At 46.9% G+C, this 27,135-nt stretch overlaps 1 protein-coding gene across 2 annotated transcripts in view; it reads right to left on the minus strand.

Moving 5' to 3' along the window:
- Positions 1–27,135, minus strand: part of MTMR12 (myotubularin related protein 12) — a 674,853-nt gene that overhangs the window by 363,665 nt on the left and 284,053 nt on the right. For both annotated transcript variants that reach the window (XM_085630615.1, XM_085630625.1), the window contains one exon: positions 16,600–16,672. In XM_085630615.1, the coding sequence (XP_085486741.1) occupies positions 16,600–16,672 (73 nt within the window). The remainder of the gene's footprint in view (positions 1–16,599; positions 16,673–27,135) is intronic.

The following is a 27,135-nucleotide window of genomic DNA, read 5'->3' on the forward strand; positions in this document are numbered from 1 at the left end:
CAGCCCTTGAAAGCTGGGACCTCGATCAGTGGACTGGCTGATTTGAGCATCGAGTGGGCGGGCGGCCCCTCCCCCCTCTGGCCCGGGGAAGCGGAGAACATCGGAAGTGGAGCGTGCCTTTACCCTCCACCTCTACAACTGCTGAGAACCTTCTGCCCAGCGCCTTATCCCTGCACCGGACACCTGCACACTGCCTTGGGGGCGCCGGGGCTGGGCCCTCTCTGCGGAGCTGGTACCCCGGGTGGCCCTCGTATTATGGTGGAGCTGCACAGCGGAGAGGTGAGCGGAGTTTGCGCTTGCTGAGGGGCACCCTCCGCCTGACTTAAGTGGCAGCTGTGAGGAGACTTTCTCTGTGACGCCCGGGGGGGGGCGAGTGGAGTCTTGCGGTGGCAGAGCCTGCCGAGGGACGATCCCTGGATTGTGGCGATCTCCACCGGATTGCTCCGGGGGAGGAGGTAGTGCCGCCTCGCTGGGGGTGTGCTTGGAGACCCCTGTGCCATTTTGCGCGGTCCCGGGATTCCCCTTGGCACAAAGTATAGCGGAGTGTCGCCCCGAGCCGGGTTGAGGAGGGCCAAGGGGTGGGTTGGATGGAATGGACTGCCGGTTGGGATTTCGGATGCCGACTTCCCCTCCGGCTGCTGCCGCTGTCGACTAGTGGTGCCTTGAGATGTGTGCCCCCATCCCTCTCCTCCCCCTTTGCTCGGAGGTTACATCTACTCTACACATCGGAGGGGGCACACGCTAGATTCCTGAGGGGGCCTTTGCAGCACTTATAGACCGCAGTAATCGGTGCATGGGTTGTGGCCTATGCTCTAATAACCCCCAGCCTGCTTGAGTGCTCCTTCCGATTTGGCACTTGCCTGCTGACTCTCGTTGGTGTGTGGGTGAGGGGGCGGGGGGGTCTCTGGCGCCCCGTTCGGTGCATAGGCTGGGTTGCTTTCCCAGGAAACAAGAACAGTCTCGCCATGTCCAATGTAAAGGGCACCCGCACGTCCCAGCAGAGTAGACTTGAGCGCTATACCTGCCCGAAAGCGGACATGGCCGAACGAAAGGGTGCAAGCGATAGGCCACAGGGCGGTACTGAGCAGGAGCCTACTGAACCCACAATGAAGGATCTAATGGCAGCTATTATCGGGGTCCGCACATCTATCGACACCCTCTCCTCGGAAGTAACGTTGATCAGGGCTGACCTAACAAAGTATAGAGAAAAGGTCCAACAGTTGGAGACTACCACAGCCAGCATTGTGGAGGATACCTCGCAACTTTAATTGGACATGGGAGAGCTACAAAAATTCCGAAGGGTGCCGGAGGACAAGCTGGACGACTATGAGGGGCGCCTGAAACGCAATAACATCCGCGTTCTTGGCGTGCCGGAGAAATCGGAGGGTCCCGCTGTCGATCTATTCATCGAAGGCCTTATCACTACAAAACTGCAGCCAAAGGGCCTATCTAAACTGTTTGTTATTGAGAGGGCCCATAGGGTACCTGGGGTTCGGCCGAAGCCGGGGGCCCCCCCTCGTCAGATATTGGCCCGGCTGCTCAACTATAGAGATCGGGACAAATCCTACAAGCAGCAAGGGTCGCTCCCCCGATCCGCCTAGAAAGTGCGGAGATCACCTTTTCCCCCCCGACTTCACCCGGGCAGTACAGATGAGACGACGCTCCTTCCTGGATGTCAAGAACAGATTGAGAGAAAGGAGTCTCAAATACGCCATGCTCTTCCTAGCACGCCTGAGAGTTGAGTTTGAGGGGAGGACCCGTTTCTTTGACTTGCCGGAGATAGCGTCTGACTGGCTAGACGGCCTCACGGCTCCGCCTGAAAAGACCTCCACCGACCATTAAGTAGATCAGCGGACTCTTGTAGATGGGCTGTGGGTGGCAATGACTGGCCTGCTTTTCTTTGTTTAAGGAGCACACTCAGCCGAGGTTTGACTCGGGCTTGAGCCGTAATCTAAGCCGACAAATTGGGTGTTTGCTTTCTCGATGGCCAGTGTAGCCATCATATACTGCACCAGTAATTTGTAACAGTGGGCAAGGGGGCTACAGGGCTTTAAGGCCTCCCCCCGCATTTTTCTTCTTTTCAGTAGAATAGTTGGGCGACAGGCACTCTGCATTTAATTTTTCATGGGCAGTTTTAAGCCCAGAGTGCAGGGAAGCAGGGTGGAGGGGATGTTGGGTGGGATTGCTGTTTGTTTGTTGGTCCCTTTGCATCATCTCGACAATGCAATGCATACACATAAACTAGCTAGCGGGGAACTGTTTATTCACCAATGGGAGTACAGTGTAACAAGGAGATTCAAATTTTAAGTTGGCATGTTAACGGCTTGGGGGACAAGATCAAGAGAAGTGTTGTACTACAATACATTAAGAGACTGTCACCGGACATTGTGTTGATTCAGGAAACCCACCTCATAGGCAACACGTGCAAAGCAATGCACAGATGGGGTTACTCCATGGTAGCACACGCGGGCTTCACCTCTAGCTCCAGGGGCGTAGGCATTATGCAAAAAAAGTCATTTCCTTTCTCGCTCACCTCCACCTACGCAGACGATCGGGGCAGATATGTCGGAGTTACGGACTCTTGGGAGGGTCGAACTGTTACCTTTATGTCAGTATATGCACCCCCGGGGCTACAGGGAATGACGTTCACTGATCTCAGCGCTGTTCTGTTAACTCTGCCTGAGGGGCAATTGATGCTTGGGGGCGATTTCAACTCCATAATATCAGGGACATTAGACAGGCATCCCCCTCGCACAACCTCTCCCGCACCACATACCTTCTCCGGTTTCCTAGAGGCGATGGGGCTGGTAGATAGTTGGAGCGTGCAACCCAGACAAGATCCAATACACCTTTCATTCAGGAGCACATAATAGCCTATCCCGTCTTGACTACATAATAGTTCCGGCTCCACAAATCACAGACATTCACGAAATACGTCACCTGGCCAGAGGCATATCCGATCATTCCCCTCTGTGGGTCCACATAGTACTAGACCACACGCAGGTGGGACGAATTGCCCCAATAAATCCCTGGTACCTCAAGCACCCCAAAATCAGAAAAGACCTCAATAAAGCCATGGACAATTACTTTCTTGAGAACGAACACACAGTTGAGTCCCCCCAAACATTATGGGAAGCGTTTAAAACGGTAATCCGAGGGCAGGCCCTTTCCCTGATTGCGGGCTCCAAGAAGGATAGAATGAAAGACATCTCCGACATAGAACGGGAGATTTATCGCCTGGAGCAGGAGATCAGCTTAGACACCACACCGGAAGCCCTTCACCTCCTCCGGCTGCGGCAGGAGGAGTACCGGGCATTGGTCACTGACCGAGCCAAACAAATGGGACAAGAAAGGTTGGGCCGCATATACGACTGGGGTGACAAGGCTGGCAAATTGCTCGCCTGGCTGGACAAGAAAGAGAAAGCCAATAGGCTCGTGCCAGAACTTACGGGCGCTGATGGGTCCCCTGTAACTGACCCTCAAAACATAGCTAACCACTTTGCAGCTCACTTCCAAGCGGTGTATGGATCGGTGGCACCTTACCCTGAGAATGATTTTTCGGATCTTATCAAAGATATTTCTCTTCCTACACTGTCTGAATCAGACCAAACGTTTATTGACAGTGCCCTCTCTGCGGATGAAATAGCGGCAGCTATAAGAGCGTTGCGTCCGGAAAAAGCCCAAGGCCCAAACGGCATTCCTATCGAACTTTACAAAATCTGGCCGGATAAATTGGGCCCCTACCTCAAATCCATGTTTAAAGATAGCCTTAAACAGGGGTCATTGCCGTATGATCAGAGAATTGCTACCATTGTAACAATCCACAAAGAAGGGAAACCCATGATGGAATGCTCTTCCTATCGCCCTATATCGTTACTAAACGCGGAACCCAAGATCCTAGCTAAAGTGCTTGCTACGAGGCTGATTAGGGCGATAGGTGATCTAGTCCACCCAGACCAATCAGGATTTATGCCTAAAAGAAACACTGCTCTTAATCTGCGCAGACTGCACGGAGTCTTGGGTAGAGTACCGACGATACGCGAGGATGCCGTTATAGTTTCCCTAGATGCCACAATGGCCTTTGATACGCTAGAGTGGCCGTATCTTTTTGCAGTGCTTAATAAATTCGGGTTTGGACCCAATTTCTGCAGATGGGTGCAACTGCTATATAGCGCACCGATGGCTCAGATAGTTGTGAACAACAGGAAGTCAGAACCCTTTACCCTCAGTCGGGAAACCCGCCAGGGATGCCCGCTTTCTCCTTTACTGTTCGCTCTGGCCCTTGAGCCTCTGGCGGCGTGGATCGTAAAGATGTACAGATCCGTGGCCTACGGTGGTCAGCGGACTGGGAGGACCGTATATCTTTATACGCGGACGATATTCTCCTGTATCTCGCGTCCCCGAAGAGATCATTAGTCGTAGTCTTTGACATACTGGATATCTTTGGCAGGTACTCTGGGTTTCGCGTCTCTATGTCCTATGGGGGAACTCCCCTCCACTACCCCACACCTGCCCGATATCTGTAGTCTCAGAAGGCTTTAAATACCTAGGAATATATGTCTCTCTTGATTCCTCAGTCTGATATGCCCGTAACCTGCTCCCCCCAATGCAGAGGCTGAAAAGCGACTTACTAAACTGGAAGTCGCTCCCGCTCTCGCTTCTGGGCAAAGCTGCGCTATATAAAATGATGTCGCTGCCCCGTTTCCTGTACGCACTGCAGAATTCAATAGACCCTGTCCCAGATTCATATTTTAAAGATCTCGAGGGGCTCCTACGAGACCTACTTTGGGGAGGACGACCACATATTGCTCTTAAAAAGCTTACACTCAGTTGGTATGATGGTGGAATTGGCCTACCAGATATTAGGAAATATTATTGGGCCGCGCATCTTACAGCTATAAATCATTGCACATATGGGCGCCCTGATAACCCGGGGTTTCTTATGGATCGATGGCTTTTATTTAATGGTACCTTCTCCCGGGCACTATACTCAACGCCTAGTAAATTCCCGCTCACCGGCTCCACGGACCACACAGTCAAAATATGGCATTCTGCACATAGGTCACTCGGCTGGCACAACAAGCTGACTCTTGCAACGCCTCTATGGGACTCACAGAAACTGGGATATATGGGAAACTCAAAAGGGTTTGACAGATGGGACCTAATAGGCATCTCCCAAGCCACGGACCTTTGGTGCGCCGAGGGTGTGAAGTCCTTTCACACTCTCCAAACTCAGTTTTCTCTTGCGGATTCTGAGCACTACAGATACTTACAAATCAGACACTGGCTGCAAGCGGCATTCCCTGCAGGCCCTACACCACCAGATGCCTCTCCACTGGAGGATAGGCTGTTGGATGGCTACCTACCTGACAGAGCCATTTCGCTGACATATCGAAAACTCATTAATAATATGGAAAACCCCCTGTCGAAACTACGAGACAAATGGACGAGGAAGGAATAGAGTTGGATGACGAAACATGGCAGGTAGCCGTCTCCTCTCCCAGAATGGTTGCTATCCCAGCGCGACTTAGACTGGTGCAACTAAAGATCCTCCATCGAATTTACATGACCGGGCCCCAGATGGTACACATGGGTGGAGTGACAGATTGCTCTTGTAGGAGGGGTTGCACACAACTGAGTACATTTATGCATATATTATGGCACTGTGAGCAGAATAGCGAATATTGGCGTAATATACATATAATCATGAGTGAAGTGTTGGGGATAGAAATCAAGCCAGAAGCGCCCAGGTGTCTCCTTAATATCTGGGAACATACCGACCTAAACGCTTATGCTGAGAAATGGGTCACACTTGGTTGCATGATCGCTAAAAGAAATATTGCGCAACTCTAGGGAGCTCTGAAACCTCCCTCGATCACTGATTGGGAGCGGGACCTTGATTGGAGTATGTTAAGAGAAAAATCAGTTTATGTGGGCCGTGGCTGCCCCCGAAAATGGTCCAGGATGTGGGCACCCTGGAATGCATACCGGGGCAACATATGTACCCCTCCCCGTGATGTAGAAGATGTTGACCCCCCATCTCCGTGAATTCCAATCATTTATGCGGATATATTCGTACTTATCTTGATTGCACTGTGACCCAAATATTGATGTTGTGCGTATTTGCATGTATGTCGAGATGGTTTAATAAAAAGATTTATAATTAAAAAAAATATAAGATTCACGAGTATAGTCTATATAAATTAATCTATATACATATTAGGATATTTACAAAAAACAACTTTGAGGACTATGAAATGTCGCACTGGCATCAGTGAAAATGTAGGGATTTGAAAAGGAACTTATCAGGTGGCACAGGATTCCACTGTACACTTTTAAAATGTCAGCCTATTATAGCTAAACTAACCATTACGAACTTGTCCCTAAATAGGCTAACAATAATCTAGCTCAATAATAACACAGTTCCAAAGTAAGTGACCGGATCTAAGAAAGAAATAGAAGTCGGCATGTATGTGGAAATACATTTTATCTAAAGCTAAAATGCTGTCAGTTTGTAACACGGAAGCTTTATTTAAATTTTGAAAAAATGATATAGCAGTCTATGTTTTTACATATATCAAATAGTGGATTGTCCTAGAATATTATGGCAAAGCACACCTTTGTTATTATTTGTTTTACTAAAGCTCCAAAGCGAATATGGCTGCATGACACCCGTGTAACCCTCGAAAACATTTCCGTTAGGTGTCGGTCATTCATTTCTGCTTAGGCGAGAATCAGAGTCTACCCATTAATTTGAGCACAGATGTTTGTACAGGCGCCTACTTCACATTCATTGTTGTAGGTATGCAGTTGTAGTACCATCTGTAAACATTTCACGATTACATGGATTTAAAATCTCAAGAATTACGAACTCCATGTTGGAATTTAGTTTATTGATTATCCGAATCATTTTTATTTTGTTTACTCCAACTGAGAAGAACCCGTGATGCTGTTTATTTACACTGTATACAAAGAGGCTATATTCTTCTGCTAACAATGAGCAGTGCTTTTTAAATATCACTTTATGGAATGCCAGGTTATATTATGTTATTCGCAAGCACCTGCAATGCGCTGACCGCTCGTGTGTCCCCATGCGAGGCAGCGACAGACTGCAGGCGCGCTTTAAACTCTCTGCTTACATAGCAGTTCTAGAATCTGAACCCTGCTGCCATTCTATATTGCGATCCCTTCAGAAAAGCATAAATGGCTTCTTCCAATGACCCCACTAGCATAGACTGCACATTAACACTTCACAGGACGGGATCCAGAAATACATAGCACAGTTGCTCAGTTATAATAGCCTAAAAATCCTAAAGAGATGATTAAAGACTCTGAGCCGTGCAAAAGAAAGGCGCAGCGCCATATTTAAAAATAAACCAAGGCTCACCTGAAAAAAGCAAAACAAAAATATAGATTGTTTAAAAAGTTGAGTAAGGCGAGCTACGAAGAAGTAAAGAACTGCATGGGCTGCCATTGTTAAAGCCGATCGGAGAAGAAAAACAAGCATTTGCAATGCAATAGGTCTCGCATTTATACGAGTTTGAGCTATTGGCATTGTAAATGACAATGCCTTTTATTTATGTTTTAAAAACCCACACATAAATAAAAGGCATTGCCATTTACAGTGCCAATAGCTCAAACTCTTAACAACTGCGAGACCTATTGCATTGCAAATGCTTGTTATGGTGAGTTCATGTTTACTATAAGAGCAAAATAGTGAGTAAAGCATTCTGCACTTGCATTTTTACATGTAAATGTTTGTGTAAGCAAAATGTAAAATGAAAACTAGCAAAGGCATTGAATTAACTTTAGACGTTGTTTTAGAAAAAAAGAAAGGATAAAAAAAACAGTGTGCCACTAAGTCTGGAGTGGCCTAACAGTTTAAATTGTTTAGGAATCTGCTGTGAAAGGAAACAGCAATCCTACAATAAACTGAAAGTTAGCCTCCTAACTGAGATAGTTATCAGTGTTGCCGTGGCACCCTTTCAGCTGAATGTGTTTGAAAAGCGTTCACACCTTGGTTTCGGAAGAAGACCGAATGATGCGCCAAGAAGTCTGGAGTGGTGTGAAACGTTTGAATAGTTTGTAGATGTGTTTGATGTGGAGTCTGCAGTGGTGCAATACAGAGAAACGTCGCCTCTTGGTTAAGATCGTTATCACTGGTAGGAGCTGTATATGCGGCTTTCATCAACTTGTACATATTGATGGAAACAACACGGTAGGGTAATGAAGGGTGGGGGGGGGGTGGTTAGCGTGTTCTTTCCTGCTCCAGATCCAATCTCTGTAGAGTGAAATGGAAGGGATCAGGTGGGGGAGGGACCTGGTATTTTAACAGAAATTAAAGGGGATTTTAAGCCTCCCTGTTGCCTAAAAGGAGCCCGTAACCCATTAAAACAGATTAGGATTATTTGAGCAGCTTTTTCATTTGAGCATAGTGTCCTCGAGAGGTGGAAATGATTGTTAAAGTGACATAAAGACACCACTCAAAGCAGCTGACTATCTGCGGACCGGGTGAGGCGGATGGTAGAGCTTGGGAGCCAAGTTTTAGGAGGGCTGCTTGGAGCATGGACAGACCCCTGAAGGAGTGTTTTTGCTGCGTTTGTGCTGGGAGGGTGGGGGGAGGGTTTATAACGCGAATGGAAGCAAAGTTCCAGAAGGCCTGTGCGGAGCATTCATTGTTAGACCACCAGAGGGCTGTTTCTGCTGTATTACAGGCATTTCTTTGGTGGTGGGAGGGAAGGCACCCCACAGTGAGATGCAGTGTTGAAACTGCAAGTTAAAGATAAAAGCATGCAGCTTGTGAAGCGCCTACAACACACAGCAGTATTGTGGTGCTTTACAAATGAAGTGCGTACCTTAATCTCATACCAAACATGAGCAGTGTTCCTAATCTAGTCAAGTCCGCTTCCTTTCGCTATAAATCATCACAGAACAGAAATATCCAAAGCATTCGAGGGCTGTTATAGGACGTCACTGCTTGCACTTCTCTCACAAACACTGAAACACGATGTCACATTATCCGGTGGGTATAAGTATATTTATTCTGAGCTCCGAATTAATTAATAAAAAAAATTACCAACTGGAAATGCGGGGATTGAACCTGGGGCATCATTCATACAACGCATGCGCTCTAACACGGAGCTACGTCCCCTGGCTTACGAAACTCTCTCCTATAGGTTATGATATAGCAAACAAGCGCCCCGTGTTGGAACGGTACGACTCTCCCTTTAGGGTGGGTAACACAATTGCACGCTCCTTGCATTCAAAGTGAACAAAGTCCGACACTCCTGCCCCAACCCTTCTCACCAAGGAGCCCAAACTCACACTTCCAGTAACCGCAACAGAGTCTCGGCACCACGAATCCGCCTCCCAGTACCAGCTGCACACAGAAAGCTACTCATGTTATCACAGTGCAAGAAGGCCTACACTCCACTAGTAACTCCACCAACAATACGTGCTGGATTTATTGTACACGCAAGAGCATTTTGTCTCGTTCATATCACAAATAATTACCCTGACACTTCTGTCACAGGTCACGTCAAGATGCCTAACACGCAGCTTTCAGATTTCAGAATGAAACCACACGTTTGATTTGTTGTGTTTTAGTTAAAGGTGAGATATGTGGCGTAATGAACGTTCAAGGGTTCGATTCCTGGATATCTCTTTTTTATTCTAGCGTGATCTTGGATTTTATTTTGTAATTTGGTTACAGTACGTAACCCACCTGGGCCTGCAGTCTTCACCTCGGGCATTAGAAAATATTTGCGTATCGGCTAATTTTCTTTCCCTTCCACAAAATGTAACTGTGATTGCTGCATCTTACATGAAGGGTCAAGGGGGTTGGCACGTGCGCCTCATTTAGTGCAGGTGATTGGCACGTGACGTACAAAATAACCTCGCGAGCTAATTTTGTAAGGGATGGAGTGACGCGGGAAATTAAAGCAAGGCTCCCATGGTCTTGTATGTGCAGTTGCGTTGGCGGTGGCCTAAAATGATAGAAAAATAAAACTGTGCAGTTAGCAATTAAACGATTTTCAGCGTGACAGCAGACTTTGACTGTAACAAATTTACACCTGCACTAGCTTGTGTTTGCGCAAAATTGACAAAGTAGTCTAATTTCACGATAATAATGTTTAAAATGGCCAGATTTTAAGTGATGTTTTATACGGTGGTTGAAAATAAACACAGATGACGACATATGCTACTTTGCTAGTAGGGTTGAAATCGCAATAACGAGCTGGCTGGAATAGTTGTAAATACGTCTTCTTGTTGTCTTCTGGGCTAGATATGTAGGAATGCTGAAAAGTAGTTGTGGAACAAGTGAAAAGCCCGCTGCGATTATCTGTTATGGATAAGGATGCTTTTATTGCGTCCCGTCTTGTAAACATCAAGGCACTCCAGGAAGCGGCGGACAGGCCCTGGTGCGGGGATATCTCGCTTTACATTGCCAAGAGGCGACAGCGGGGCTTTTAGCTCCCACTCGAGGCTGAGAGAACTTGGCAGGCCTGGGAGGGAGGGCGCGGAGGCAGTTACTAATGGAGGCGCTGCTAACTTACACCCCTCAGCGCGAGGCATTGGCCATATCGCACACAAGTGGAAAGTGACATTGCAGATAGCTGCCTGGCGTTTGACGTGTCTGGTAGGCGCTGCAGGCCAGGCGTAAGCGCTTCATGAAATCAGGTGTAAAAGTCATGCTGGGATCGTGAGCTCAAGTGGCAGAAAGGAGTGTCTTACATGTTAGGAACTGCTGCACGAAATATGTACTACAGACAGTGAACAAATCAGATGTCACACTGGATTTTACTCTATAAAACAAATGACGGAACACGCATGATTTTACCGGAGCTCGCGGCACCATACAAAGTACTTCAGAAATATGCCAGCCGCGTTAAAGAGAGAGAAACGCTTTCCATTAAAACTGCAGCAATGGAGGCCTGTTTAGCATTTACAGAGGTTCATGCGATGAAGCCGAGAGGAAGGAGGCACTTTCCGTTTCGAGAGGCGTCTGCTAAATGTTTTGCCTCTTTATCTGCCGGTTTGATAATTGTGCGCTCTTCAGTGCCAACAGCTTTCTTTGCAGGTTTTTGAGAGAAGTAATGCTTCAGGGCGCTTGTGGGCGTCTCATGTACCAGAGCCCCATCTGACTGAACTGCAGATTTAGGTAACGGGGGTATCTACAGGGATATAACAGGGACGAAAAAACGAAGGGGAGGGCGTGTCTCTCGCGGGTGCTTTGATTCGCGGGCGCTTTGATGTTCGCAGTGGCCGCGCGGCTCACTGAGAACATCAAAGCGCCCGCGAAATGTAAGTGATCGTGATCGCGCTCACACTTCAAAGCGGCCGTGTGGGCCGCGAAAGTGAAAGCAAACGAGTGCTTTCAGGCCTCCAAATGGTGCGCGCGCCCGGACGGCGCACATGCACTGTATTTGGAGGCCTGAAAAGCCACTGTTTGCACTTCCAAAACTCGCTTACTATAAGTCTCGCCAGAGCAGCGCTAAAGCGCTGTCTCAGGCGAGACCTAACAACGCGGCTGATGTGTGTTCGTGATTCACTCGCGTTATGTCTGCAAGCGTCAACTTTTGAAGTAGTCCCCAAAGTAACGGATACATCCCTCCAGCGTAAGGAAACTGTCGATGTCCAGTGCTCCAGGAAAAACGGAAGTGAGGTATTAGGAGCACCAAGCACTGAGGAGCCACAAAAGATGACCGACGCAGGAGAAAATGAATGGTAAGTAGCAGGCGGGATTACACTCGTTATTGAGATTACACTTGCCGACAGCGCATGCATGGTGCCTAGGCTCGACTTAAAAATGGCTTGGGATCAATGGATGACAGCATCATAAGACATGCACAGACATATAACCATTCGGTCTATTCACCGGCACATAAAAGTATATGCCTGACTGGACTGCATCTTATTGGATAAAATGATGGTGACAGGAATGCACAAGATAGACCAAGGACTGATGACACTATTGAATCATGGTATGGTCAGATTCCAGTTGCCAGAAAGGGAGATTAAAGGGTTGTATGTGATTTCATACAAAAATGATTTCATGGAATACCATTACTGAGAAACCATTTCATCTAAACTGAAATGTGCAGAATGAATAGCATATCTTTTCGTAGACACCAATCCATAGAATGTCTTTTTGGTCCAAATTGGCTTTTGAATGAATCTTTTTTAAGTGTAAATGCAACGTTTGCAGGTCTTACTTTCAGAAAACGTTTTGCCGGAGATATTTATTTCAGTGCTTTATGTCAGGGGACATTATTTCATATTTATATCTTTTATATTGCCAAACAATATCCTGAACCCTAAAAATTCTTCACCACCCCACCCGAACAACCATAATTGAACGTTACAAAACCCTCACCAGCCCTAACTGCTGCCCATCCATAAAGCTAAAACCACTCAAAAAATCCTACATTCGATCCATCCCTGAAAACTAAAAACACTTCACACACCTAACCACCACTCATCCGTGAACTCTAAAACCCATCACCACCCCTGCCTTCCACCAATCTCTGAACCCTAAAAACCCCTTTCTATGCCCATAGTCCAATTATTCCTAACCCCTAAAAACTCCTCATTATATTAAACATTACCATTCCCTTTACCTTCCCACAGTAGCCTTAAACTCCACTTAAGTTTAATGTAATTTTTGATTTTTCTTTAAAATTATCTTTTTTTTTTTATTTCCTTAAAATTGAGTTTCCATGATTTGGTTTCTTCCATTGGGGCTTCTCAGTTTTCATTTTCCATTAATTCACACACATCAGATTAAAGAGGGCTACTGAAAGATGCAAATGTTGTTAACAACATAGGCTATGGCAACTGGGACTACTGTTCTACAAATGGCAATGAGGAAGTGAGCACAATAACTGTACTGGATGCTGTAAAGGAAAGGCACAATCCATAGCGGATGTCGCCTGCTTCAAAGAAAACAAAGAGGTGTTGCGGACTGGGAGAAAAGCAGATCTAGGTGAGTCAGAGAAAGCCCACAAAATATGCAATTGCAGAGCCATTGGAGAAAAGGGATGGCTTTGCGAAGGCAAATGAGGACAGTGGAATGTCACTGAGCAAATTATCTGCAAGTCAAGTTATATAAATTCTTCTTTGCAGGGGCGGGGGGGGGGGGAGGAGGGGGGGAAGACTAAGCCAGGTAGGTTTTTGACAAGCCTCTTCATGGCAAACAGTTGCATAGATATGGAACATAAAAAACAAATAAGGGCAACAATGCAGTGGAGAGAGGGAAAAACTTGAGCACTTAAGAGAGTTCTTTAAAGAAGTAGTACAGCCTATCAACAAGGAAGAGAGCAACTACTGTGTGACAAGAGCGGCACTCCAGAGGTCGCCCGACTGTGGCTGGGAATGCCCAAAGGCCCCGATTTCTAAAGATGTAATATGGTTCACATTTGAGAACTTGAAATCGGAGGTGTAATTACTTTTATGGCAGGCTTTGAAAACGTAAATGGACAACTGCTGCCTGTGCAGGTAAAAGTAGTGGGGCAGGGTGGGGGTGATTCGACAGACAACGAGGGAAAATTAACTATTCATTTAATTTTCCCTCTGCGTCATCTGTCGAATCCCCCCCCCCCCACCCCCTCCCTCCACCCCACTCTACTGCTCTTACCTGCGCAGGCCGCAGCTGCTGTCTCAAAGCATCAAATAAAGCAACTTGTTTAGTGGTGGTGACCACTCTGAAATGGAGGAGATGATCTCACTGATACTCAAGGCAGATAAAGCCCCAGTAGTGTGTACCCATCACTGAGTAATTTTCCTGCTGAATGTTAACACTAAATTACTGGCCTAGATATTATCAGCTAGATCACACAAGCTGATACAGCCCATAACACACCCCAATGAGGGAGGTTTTAAGAGTGGAAGGCAGACATAAGACACTTGACACTACGAAGGCATTTGATCGAGTCGACTGGGAGTTCATGAGTGATGTGGAAAGGGTAACTGGCTCGCTTAACTAGCTTCTGGTGGCTAGGGTTAACCAGATGCCTGGGGTATGCGAAGGAGTAGGAGTAGGAGATGTGAGTAGGAGTAAAGATCCTTTCCAGGTGCATGCCAATGAAGAGGAACACCAGACAGGATGCTGCTGTTTGCCTCATTGCTGGAACCACTAGAGCAGCATATAAGGTCAAATAAAAGGATTAAGTGTAGTAGGTGGTAGGGGGTGATGCATTTAAGCTTACCATGTTTGCTGATGGCACATTGTTCATAGTCACAGACCCAGAGATTTCAGTTCAGTTAGTTTTAAAAGAGCTTCAAGCCTATGTTGTGTTGCAGGGATTATGCACAAACACAAAACTCTGCATATGATTATGGGATCTTAGTATATAGGGACTGAGTCATCCTACTACCTTAGTACCCATGAGCCCAGGACCGACTAGCTACAGTGTCTCACTTGCTCTCCTACTCACTTTCAGAGGAACAAGTGATTAGACACCCCGGAACACAACACTCCAGACTCTCAGGAATCGCAGTTACAAGACTCACCCTTTCACTAACACTCTTCTACTTGTCCACAGTAAGATCTGACAGAGACACAAACAAGTTTAAAATATTTATTTTAACTACAGTGCTCGAATCTGCAGTATAAGTGCCACAAAAGCAGAAAACGGAATAATACAAATATGGTCAGCATAGTAAGTAATTTGTAGATCATAAAAGGAGCTGTCATAGTGAGAGACAGAGTAGCCTAACCTCCCTCCCCTTGCACAGATGCAGGATGATCTTATATTAAAAGATATCTGGGTGTAATCTGCAGGCCCCGTACCTCAGTCTATAGATGGTAGTTCTACACCATAGGTGCTGTCATGCTCTGCTCCCTGGAAAGGTCCCTCTCTAAGTGTATGCTACCTATCCGTGTATTCCAATAAGACCAAAGTACGTATTCCCAAACAGCTGCATCTGTATGTTTTGTCTAGGTGCTAGGGCCTGACCAGAACAGAATAACAAGGGGCATTGTTGTTTGACCTTGTTCACAATGTTCAGACTAAATCCCAGGAACCTGCAAAGCGTGAACACAACAGTGGGGTCTCATGTGAAAATATCAAAAGAAGCATTTGAAAAGTATGCTCATGTAGTAACGTATGCAAAGCAGCTGACAGTCTGCAGCGTGCTCATACTAACTTAGAGGAGACAACAATGACCCCACGGGCCACATGATAGTTGCAATTTCAGACTTTAGGGTTAACCTCACCAAATGGCACATTGTTCATGGTCACAGACCCAGAGATTTTCGTTCTGGTAGTTTTATAAGAGCTACAAGCCTATGTTGTAATTTCAGACTTTAAATCAGAAGACTAGAATATGCTCTTCACTAATCCTTGGGGAAACACTGCAGGCTTGGGACAGCAGTCACCTGTGCCATATTTGACCACCTTTCCATCCCCATTTACGTCTCAAAGTAGAAACGTGGAATTTATAGTGGGTCTGTAGAGACAAGACTTTACAAAATGGAAGGGGAGAGGGGGTTCCTAACTTTGAGAGAAATGCTTAGAAAAGGTCCGGAGAAAGACTGAACGGATTAGAGACGATTTTGGCATAACAGAGACTGTGATTTACATATTTAGAGGTTAGACAATTTATAGGTCAAGCATTTTGCAAAACGTGCAGGAGGGACGTAAACCCCATACAAGATCCTCCACCGTCCAGGCAAGACTCCACACCACAAATGGGAACGAGAACACGGTTTGCTGGAAGGGTTAAGGGTAGAAAGGACACCAACACATATCGTGGGTCTCCCCCCAGATGACTTAATTCTGGCATGAGGTTCTGGATGTCAGAGAGAAAGGTACAGGACCGCAGTTGGCTGAATACCCAGACGTTATCCTATTAGAAAGTACAACTCATGCCATGTATCCACCATACACAAGGAAGACTAAGAGTCTCACCTCTAATTTTTGCTTCAAAGCATGTCATATTAGCAAAAAGAGTTCTGAAAGCACACCCTCCTCGTCCCATCGGAAGATGTCGGGATGCTAAAAATGGTGAGTCATGTTGGAAATAAGGATTAAAACTATTAAAATGTCGCAAGCGAGGGAGCAAGATTATGGAAATGTGAAGAGTATTTGGCTTGACTATATGATCAGAGACTGCTGAGAAGCTAAGTGCCCATTGCCTCAGGGTCCTCAATATCCTGGAGGTCCCATTATGGTCTTGAGAAGCAGACTAAGAAGACTATTCCACTGGGACTAAAGGGAAATGATCAAAGAGCCACAAAAGACATGGGCACATCTAGGAAAAATCAGAGGTAAATATTGGGTGCAGGGTTGTTGATGGCATTTTTCTCTTCTTGCTTCCTTTTCGTAAAAACCAGATGGGATGGTCCATCATATTGCTATAAATCTAAATACAAAATTACTGAGACTTAAACACTAAAAGATAATTGCAAAGAAATCGTTCAACAATTGATCAATGTAAATTTTTTTTAATCTTGCCATAACTTAGAAGGATGAACATCTGACTTTTGGGTATAGATATAAAACTAAAATAAAGCTATAGAATGGTAATTTGCGAATTAGACGTTGCATTGAGTCAAAGAATCATAAAACGCATGCGTTAAACCTTAATATACTATACCTCCATAAATTTGGTCCACACATTGTAACGTAATGTCGTTTTCACCAACAACTTTATTTCGAAATTCTGGTTCCTAAAAGAAAAGGAAACCACTTACTTATAATTCAGTGTCATAAAACCAGCTTATTATAGTATATTTATTACCAGATCTTTTCCTAAAACCCACTACTGTAATTGCTTAAACAATAGGTATGGTGGAGGAAATTCAATGTGTGTATTCCCCACTGATTCTAGCATTTCCTCAAGACATTGCGGTATCTTGTCAAAAATAAGTCTTAAATATAAACCTCCCATCCGCAGATATTAATGGTCCCAATGAGGTAGATGGTGTGACAACTGGCAAGAGGAAGTTCCACAAAATACCTTAATCAGGTAATGATTGGACGCATTCTACCACTGTCAGTCTGTTTCCCTATGTGTATTTTGGGGAAGATAATTCGCTACGGACGCCAAAAGCACATTACGTTTAGACTTGCACACAATAAAGATGATTACAGTCAATCTTTCTTTGTTTGTTCAACCTCTTTAGTTTACTGGCAGAGCACAGGAACCCCACATTACACAAGGAAATCAAAGATCGTTATGAGGCTTATGAAGTTAGGAACACCGATCATTTCAAGGAGTAACAAATGAACTGTATAGCACTGATCATGAATCATAAAGAGATCCAGGTCCACAGGTGAAAGGCTGGGAGCTCTATACTAATTGCCAAGAGTTCCACGTAATTGATGTGGCACCTCTGTTGGTTTGGTATCCAGGTAGACTTCACAGTAATGAGGGTGAGATATACTCATCACCCAATGAGTGAGACATCGGTTTCATAAAGTGAAATAAAGAAAAGGCATACCTGTCCCACTTGGGGTGACAAATGCAAAAAGAACAATTGATGGACAGAATGCAGAACAATGTCATACATTTACCCAAGTACAGAGATCTGGGCCTAAATCCATAGTTGTTTTGCTCCCCATGCCATTCCAGTTTGAACCCAGCCATATGCAAATCAGTCTTGACCCTGTGCTCCATGGGAACAGTCCAGCCCGAACTGCCAAGCCAGATCCTCCCTGGACTGGAAACAAGCATCCTAGAACCGGTTTCGGGGTTTTACCCCTCATCAGCCAGGATAGCTTGACTCCAGTGGTATGGAGAGCACGAGACCCACGTCTGGGTATTCCCGTCGGGGGGACAAATGCAAAAAGAACAATTGATGGACAGAATGCAAAACAATCCGGCAGCGCTGGAGGTAATACATAAATACAAAAACCAAACATTTAAAAATAAATAAATGAAGACTTAACTGACGCTGTGTCTGCTCCATCTTGCTCCTCTCCTGATCCTCGACTTGTGCACACTGCGCAGGCTCCCAAAAACCAATGCTAGCGCTTCTCTCATGCTGGGAATTCTATTCCCAGCATGAGAGAAGCGCTGGAATTGGTCTGAGCGGCCTGGTTTGTCGCTCAAACAGTGCCTGAGAGCCTGGTACTGTTATCCACCCGGCTGTGCAACACAGCCGGTAGAAAAATGCTAAGTTTGTAGTTCGATTTTGCCAGCCAAACTGAAATGCGCACTTAGCATTTTCCACAACTCCTCCTCCTGAAGCTCATTCTGTACTACTGCATTAAACGAAGCCATCATACTTAATAGTTTCATTACTGTCCTTACCGTGAGAGGACATCTTGTCTGAAAAAGATAGCAGCTTTTGCAATACCTTCATCCTTTCTTCTGGGCTATGCTCTGCCTCTGACAGCATTTAGAGCAGACCCTCGAAATTAAGGACTCTGCTGTGCCTAGAGGTGGGAGTATTTGGCACCGATAGTGGGAAAAAAGGACGCTGCAGTTTCTGTGTGTGCTAGGCATTGATCTTTGCTGCTGCTCTTTATCAGCCAATTGTCTAGGTAAGGAAAGACATGAATGGCATTTTTGCGCTGGTGCACAACTGCACCGGCAAGACATTTGGTAAACACCCTTGGGTCTGTGGTGAACCTGAAAGGTAGAACTGTGAGTCAGTAATACTGTCCACTTAATACAAAGCACATTCATAGATGGTGCACCAGATTGATATCTTGCAGGGTGGTCATTATGCGATTGTGCGGCTGGGGCGATTTACGTATATTTATAGATTTGCTGCTTTTGACACATAATCCATCATCTGCCGTTTAATCTGCAGGTTTTAAAAAAAATTCATTTGTTTTTAGCTCATACGTTAATTAAAATGCGATTAAAGGCTCTTAGCAAAGCTGTACTGCACACCTTTCTACTGCGTATTGCTATATTTGGATGTCAAACTGGTACTAATTAGGTGCAACCAATGCCAAGAGAGTATTACCACATTTAAAAATTATGAAATAAAGAAGTAATATTATTACAAAATATGCTGCATTTTGCCACATAATTTGTCCCTCTCCATCTGCATAATTCTAGTGCCCCTGGTCTTGTGAAAGTGCTCAGATAGGATGTACAGGTTCAGCGCCTGAAACCTCGGAGAAGGCACAGGGTCTGTCCTTTCTAGGTATCAGGAAGTATAGGAAGTACACTCCTTGACCACGCTAGTGAGGAGAGGCACCAGCTTGAATGCTCCTTTATCACGGATGGCCTGTACTTCTTCCTGTAGAAGTTGTAGATGTTTGTGATTGAGTACATGGCAGCGAAGTGGTATGTTTGGTGATGTGTATGGTATGGGACTGTTGGTAGTACCACTGCTGAAGCAGCTAGAACATCCATTTGTTATTTACCTCTATTGTGGAAGCTCCACTGTAATCATAACTTCACTTGCGTCTGACTTCGGAATCAATGCCCGATTCAGAGCGGATCTCTGGGTGAGTTTTGAAAAATGCTTTAAAGTGGATTTAGACTCGGGGCTGTCTTCTTGAGACCTCAGGGTTGAGGTGGAGAGGATGGATGACAATACTCAGTGGTCTGTGCCTGGAGTAGGATCCAATGGCCTGTTTCCTCTTCAGGCTGGTCTCAGGGCTTGATGCTGGACTCCCTCTAGAGTACTGTGGAGACAGAACCCACAGTGGGAGATACGCCAGCGCTTTAGGTGAAAGGGAGGCCTCTGGGAGTATCTTTGTCCTGGGGCCTGTGCTTGGGCATGGTGGGAGCTCCTTTTCCTCTACCTCGGAGGCATGAGAGGACAGCACATTTGGAATCTGCTCTCCCAGCACCAGCTGTACACAAGAAGACCCAGCCTCTTCTCCCTCAATGCTGAAGATGTCCTCTGGGCTGAACTGGTCCAGTGTTTCAGCTGATGGGTCTCTGCATTTTTTGTTGTGATCACCAGTGCCGGATGTTTTTTTTGCACCTGTACATGCCGAGCAGGTTGCCTCACTGCGATCTAGAGATTAACAATGGTTGCACAACCGATGCTAATCGTACCAGGGGAATTTTGCTTTCATGGCAAAACGGGAAAGATGTCATTTCCATGACACTGCACCCACCACAACAGTCAAACTATATGCATCTTGTTTCAAATATGGGGTTGCATCGAGGCTGTTAGGAGCAGAGTCGCCTCTGTTGTTCTCCGGTGCAGTTATAAAGTCTCAAGCCTGGTACCAAAGCTGGCTGGTGTCCGGTGAAGATCTCTCACCCACAGGAGTTGAAGTCTTGATGGCTAACACTTAAGGTCCTGGAGAAAACCACACCGAATCTGGAGTTGACACTACAAACATCCAAACTCTATGACGGAAAAAAAATCTGGGGTTGAGTCTTTGTCTTGGTGCACTCTGGGCTAAGGGTGGAGTCACAAGGTACCGTTTGAATTGAATCTTCTTCGAAGAAAAATAATTCAAAGGATGAAAGTGATTACTATACATAGGACAGGAACCAAGAGACCAATCGGGAAGGTCATTTCACACCAGGTACAACTAATTGGGACATTTAACCAGGAATACAACTGTCTCTATTTGCGTTTAACATTGGTGATGGAACCCGTGGCTCCTGGATTAGGCATGGGGCAGTTGGAATTGGGTACACAACAAAACATCTCATTCTATGTCAATGCTATTTTTTGGGGGATCTTAAAGATCCTAATGTGGATCTGGTATCAGTGACTCCAAAAGTGGGTGAGTTTGGCTTTTTTACAGGGTTGAAGATGATTTAGTAGAAATACAGTTTTTATCCCTTAAAACCATGGAATGAAACACTGGTATCAATTTGAGATGGGCCTTAGGTACATTCAAATATTTGGGAATATGAAAAACTGAGGTTTGCAACTTCTGCTCAGAGTATCAATGAAGAACAAACACAAAGAGCTAAATTAAAAATGTTAAAACACTGAAGGAATTTGAAATTGGAGCTTAGAAATTAGGTTGATATCCTTATCTTGATTTGTGGGAGAAGCACAAGTACACCAAAGTGAGCCTAGTATGGACAATTGGTGGACTCAATAGGAGCAAAACAGAAAGTGATAATCTAGAGACTAGCATATCGCTTCGTATTTTAGAAATAAAGCTACATTAAAAAAAAAAAATCTGAGTTGACCATTACCAAATAAAATTTACATTTTTGTGGTTTTTCGTTTGCGAATTAAAGAAAATATTTCATGAATTGAGCATTTGTTTAATGTTTACTTGTTTCTATATTTTTGGCTATTGTTTTTAGGTTCAAATCGTAGAAACATCTGTGCTACAGTGAAATGGAAGACAAGAGCTAGCCATTTTGAGAAACTCTGTGGCATTCTGGTGTACCCTTTCGTTGCAAACTTTGAGCAAGATGGGCTCTCTCGATAAGCATTGACAAAGCCAATAGGTCTCACCTATGTGAAAACGATTGGCTTTGCCAATGTCTTTTAGGTATATTGTACAACAGTGTAGCTGCGGGTCAGGAAAAGTTAGTGGTGTGGCACAGTGTAGCATAGAGGAGAGAGGAGTAAAGTGGTATAGAGTGGCGTGGCATAGAGTGGCGCAGAGTACACTAAAGCAGAGTGGCATTGAGTAGAGGGCATGGAGTGACGTGATGTAGAGTGGCGTGGCGTAGAGTTGCGTAGAGTGGCGTAGAGTGGCGTAGAGTGGCGTAGAGTGGCGTAGAGTGGCGTAGAGTGGCGTAGAGTGGCGTAGAGTGGCGTAGAGTGGCGTGGAGTGGCGTGGAGTGGCGTGGTATTGAATGGCATAGAATGGCGTGGTGTGGAGTGGAAGAGTGGCGTGGTGTGGAGTAGAATGGCATATAGTGGCGTTGTTTAGAGAGATAGAGAAGCATGGAGCAGAGTGGTGTGCAGTAGCATGGAGCAGAGTGGCGTAGAGTCGCATGGAGCGGTTGAGCGTGGCATGAAGCGTGGGAGAGTGGCATGGAGTGTGGGAGAGTGGCATGGAGTGTGGGAGAGTGGCATGGAGTGGAGTGGAGAGGAATAGAGTGGAATGGAGTGTCAGAGTGGCATAGAGTGAGTAGAGTAGAGTGGCGCAGAGTACAGCAGAGAGGAATGGAGTGGCGCAGAGTAGAGTGGCATAAAATGAAGTGGTGTAGTTTGGAATGGTGTAGACTGGAGTGGTGTAGACTGGAGTGGCGTAGAATGGTACGGCGTTGATAAGTGTAGCGTGTAGTAAAATGGCATGGCACTCAATGGAGTGGAATTGTGTGGAGTTGCTTTGAATGCCTCAGTGGCATTATGTGCAGTGGTTTGGCATAGAATGGAGAGGCAAAGTGGGAGCAGAGTGTAGTGGCACACAGGAACAAGTAACTTACCTTCGGTAATGCCTTGTGTGGCAGGGACTATCTAGCCGTAGATTCCTCACCTTAGAGTTATCCCCAGGTGTCAGACCGGATACATAATTGTTTTGTGAGCAGTACCCCTGTGTGCCAATAGGTGGTGCCATTCGGTTTTCCATGGTGTCATCCGAACCAGAAGTGTCGTCAGGGGCGCTCTTCCGCAATGGTGTCGCTGCAGTGGCTCAGAGCCAGCAGCTAAAAAATAAAACAGTATTTCATTATCGTTTTATTTTTAAGCAGCTGGTTCAGCCAGCGTGTGCAGGAATGGGAGGGGCCAGCACGAGAGGGGGGAGGAGAAGTGCTATATGCACTCTCTAAGTGTGGATATGTGTTTGGCTGGCCGTTTCAGGCCGGCCAAACACATATTTGCACTTAGGTTTCTCTAACCCAGCTGTATTGAACAGCCGGATTAGAGAAACCCCACAGAGACCCTGACCTGAGCAGATCATCTTTTCAGCCCACTCAGTCCAATCACTGACAGGGAATCTGTGACGTAGGGACAAGGAAGACCCAGTACCAAAGAACGACGTGGGAGGCAAGTTTAACTTATGATGATTAAACACTCTTGTCCCCCACACCGCACCCACGCTCCCACCACCACTTTTTGTATGTGGCAGTCGCCACTGAGTGACGTGTGCAGTGCCTATATAGGCGCCTCCCCAGCGCACTGTCAGTTTCTGTTTGCAAATGTCAATGCCAGGAGCACGGAGCCACGAAGAACACTGACCAGTGGTGTTTGGAAGTAGGGCGTTGAAAAGGGAATAGCCCTGTACCTAGAAATCAGTTTGCAGAGCGGGGAGAATAGTTAGGTCGGTAAGGAATCTGCAGCTAGATAGAGTCTTTACCAGATAAAGTGTTACAGAAGGTAAGTAACTTATTTATTGGATAGATTTATAGCCGCATATTACTTACGTTGAATAGATACTCAAGCAATACTTTCGCTGAGGAGGGCCTGTGAACCAGATTTAGACCAGAAAGTCCTGCAGTACCGAATAGGCAAAGTGCCCGTTCCGACAGTCCTGACTGTCCAGGCAGTAGTGCTTGGTGAACGTGTGCAGCAAAGCCCACACTGCTGCCTGGCAGATGTCCAGGACTGAAACTCTGCATGTTAACGCAGTGTTCGAAGCCTTTGCTCTGGTGGAACAAGAATACAAAACCTCTAAGAGTTGCTTCTTGGCCAACTCTTAGCAGTTCTTAATGTAGAGAATAATCCATTGGGAGATGGTTTGTTTCTGCACGGCCTTCCCTTTCTTGGCTCCGACAACACCCGCGAATAGTTGATCGTCCACCCTGAACGTTTTTTTGTGAAAAACAACGCTCTTCTTCCTTAGAGGGATGAGGCGGAGCGTAAAAGGTACACAAAGTAATGAATTGCCTACGTGGAACGGAATGACTATCTTCTGCAACAAGGATGCTCGAAAAATCATTTTGTCTTGGAAAAAAGAGATGTACGGAGGTTGAGATGACAGTGCCTGTAGCTCACTGGCCCTCTGGGCAGATGTAATTGCCACCGTAACCTCAATGAATCAATCAATAAATAAATCATAGCATTTATAAAGCGCACTACATACCCGTGAGGGTCTCAAGGCGCTAGAGGGTGGGGGGACGCTGCTACTGTTCGAAGAGCCAGGTCTTGAGGAGTCTCCTGAAGGTTAGGAGGTCTTCAGTCTGCCGCAGGCAGATGGGGAGGGTGTTTCATGTCTTGGCGGCGAGGTGGGAGAAGGATCTGCCGCCGGTGGTCACTCTTTGGATGCGGGGGGACGGTGGCGAGGGCGCGGTCTGCGGAGCGGAGCTGGCGGGTGGGGGTGTAGAGGCTGAGTCGGCTGTTGAGGTACGCTGGTCCGGTGTCGTGGAGTGCCTTGTGTGCGTGTGTGAGGAGCTTGAAGGTTATCCTCTTGTTGATGGGGAGCCAGTGCAGGTCTCTCAGGTGGGGTGTGATGTGGCTGCGGCGAGGGATGTCGAGGATCAGGCGTGCGGAGGCGTTCTGGATGCGTTGGGAGCCGTTTCAGGAGTTTGGCCGGGGCTCCTGCATAGAGGGCGTTGCCGTAGTCTAGTCTACTGCTGACGAGGGCCTGGGTGACCGTCCTTCTAGTTTCGGTGGGGATCCACTTGAAGATCCTGCGGAGCATGCGGAGGGTGTTGAAGCAGGAGGAGACGTTGACCCGCTTCATCATGGAGAGGGTGGAGTCGAGGATGACCCCTAGGTTACGTGCGTGGTCGGTGGGTGTAGGGAGTGCTCCTGGTGCAGTCGTCCCAGGCAGAGGGGGTGGATCCGGGGATGAGGACCTCCGTCTTGTCCCAGTTCAGCTTCAGTCGGCTGTTTCTCATCCAGTCGGCGACGGCCTTCATTCCTTCGTGGAGGTTGGTTTTGGCGGTGTGGGGGTCTTTGGTGAGGGAGAGGATCAGCTGGGTGTTGTCGGCGTAGGAGATGATGTTGAGGTCGTGCCATCGTGCGACGTGGGCGAGCGGTGCCATGTAGACGTTGGACAGCGTTGGGCTGAGGGATGAGCCTTGGGGTACGCCGCAGATGATCTCGGTGGCTTTGAAGCGGAAGGGAGGGGGGTGGACGCTCCGAGTTCTGCCGGAGAGGAAGGAGGTGGTCCAGCCTTCTCTTGGATTCTGGCATTGTGGAGGCGTGTTCTTAGTGTGCGGTGGCAGACCGTGTCGAAGGCGGCTGACAGGTCCAGGAGGATGAGGGCCGCGGTTTCTCCGTTGTCAAGCAGGGTCCTGATGTCGTTGGTGGAGGCGATGAGGGCAGTTTCGGTGCTGTGGTTGCTGCGGAAGCCAGACTGGGACGGGTCCAGGATGTTGTTCTCCTCAAAGAAGCTGGTCAGTTGTTTGTTGACTGCCTTTTCGATGACCTTCGCCGGGGACGGGAGCAGGGAGATGGGTCGGAAGTTCTTGAGGTCCTTGGGGTCCGCCTTGGGTTTCTTGATTAAGGCGTTGATCTGTTGATAATGAGCATCCTAAGAAGGCACGTATAAGGCGGCACAAAGGGAGCACATATTAGAAAACTGAGATCCAAGTTAGGGTCCCACTGAGGCATAACGAAGGGAGCTGGAGGAAACGTGTGCTGCAGATCTTTAAGGAACCTATTTGCAAAAAGGGACCTGAAGAGGGAAGGCTGATCTGGCAGCCACCTAACGGTGGAGATAGCAGATAAATAACCCTTCAATGTGCCCAATGCTTAGCCCTGCTGGGTCAGGGTAAGGATAAAACAGAAGAATATGAGATAAGGATGCAGATAAAGGGTCAACCCGTTTGCCTGTACACCATGTCACAAGGAGGGATGTGGTGCTGCCAAAGTAACATTACAGACTTCAGACTAAAGGTCAAAAGCTGTCAACAGTCGCCTCTCGATCTTCACGCATGAAGAGGGAGCATTGACAGGTTCGGGTGAAGAACCTTCCCCGACTGCTGCGGTGACAAAACATCCTTCTGATGGTCCTGAAACTCGGTCTCCCTCCTTACCACTATGGGAAATGAGGGACACACCTCTGTAGCCATGGTAGGAGGAGAGACCGAGCCAGTATCTGAGTAGGTGCTCAGATCCTCACACCAGGTGACATATACGGACTGGTATTCATCAGGGTCCAGTGGCCCTTCCCAATCATCCCCAAGTCCCAAACGATAAGACTAGGGCGCAGGCTCTAGCCTGGAAGAAATGCCTTGAGTCAGTGCCAGAGATGGCATAGGATGACACCCATCTGGCTCTGTGTCGGAGTTGGGGATGAGCTTAAAGACAGCATGGCCAGTGGGCACTGGTAACATCAGCAATGGGGCTGGCACCAGAGAAGGTCGAGGTGGTCCGGATTCGTCCATGAATCCAAGGGGCCTAACTAGAGCGGGGTCAAGCCTCCCAAATATGAGGGAAAGGAAAAGCAAAAAGAACAAATGATGGAACGAATGCTGAACAAATTAAACATTCACCCCCCAGTCTCAGATCTGGGTTAATTCCATTGTTATTTTGCTCCCCACGCTATTCCAATTTGTACCCAGCTTTATGCAAATCAGTCTTGACCCTTCTCCCCATGGCACAGTCCAGCCCGAATTGCCAGCCCAGTGGCATTGCGAGCCTGGGACCCACGTCTGGAAGGAGGGTCAAGACTGATTTGCATATAGCTAGGTCCAGGCTGGAATGACATGGTGAGCAAAATAACAAAGGATTTAGGCCCAGATCTCTGTACTGGGGGTGAATGTTTGACATTGTTCAGCATTCCACCCATCCATCAATGGGTATGCTCAGACATGGATCCCGTGCTCTTCAAGCCATTGGAGTCAAGCTAGATTGGCTGATGAGGGGTGCTACCCCGAAACCGGTGCCAGGATGCTTGTTTCTGGTCCAGAGAGGACCTCGCCTGGCAGTTCGTTCTGGACTGTTCCCATGGCGAGCAGGGTCAAGACTAATTTGCATATGACTGGGTCCAAGCTGGAATGGCATGGTGAGCAAAAAAGTATGGATTTAGGCCCAGGTCACTGTACTGACATTGTTCAGCATTTCGTCCATAAATTGTGCTTTTTGCATTTGTCAGCCCAAATATGAGGTCCATGGCCTCATAAAACTCAGAGTTGGGCGGGGGTCACTCTGGCTCCAAGAAACTCGGGGAGGTACAGAGAAAGCACTGGGACAGCCTCAACCACGGAGCCAAGCCTTGAATGCAGAAGTTTCCTCGTCTCGTCGGTTGACTTCGACGGACAGGGTGAAGTGGAAGACCTCTTCAACTTCCTGGTCTTCTTTTGCTTGTGGTACTTATCCGAAAGCCCAGATGACATTTAGTACCTGGAATGACTCTGCAACTGATCCTGGGACCTTCCTTTTGACCAGTATCGAGACCATCG

Source organism: Triturus cristatus, chromosome 2_1 (assembly GCF_964204655.1).
Source record: "Triturus cristatus chromosome 2_1, aTriCri1.1, whole genome shotgun sequence".
NCBI lineage: Eukaryota > Metazoa > Chordata > Amphibia > Caudata > Salamandridae > Triturus > Triturus cristatus.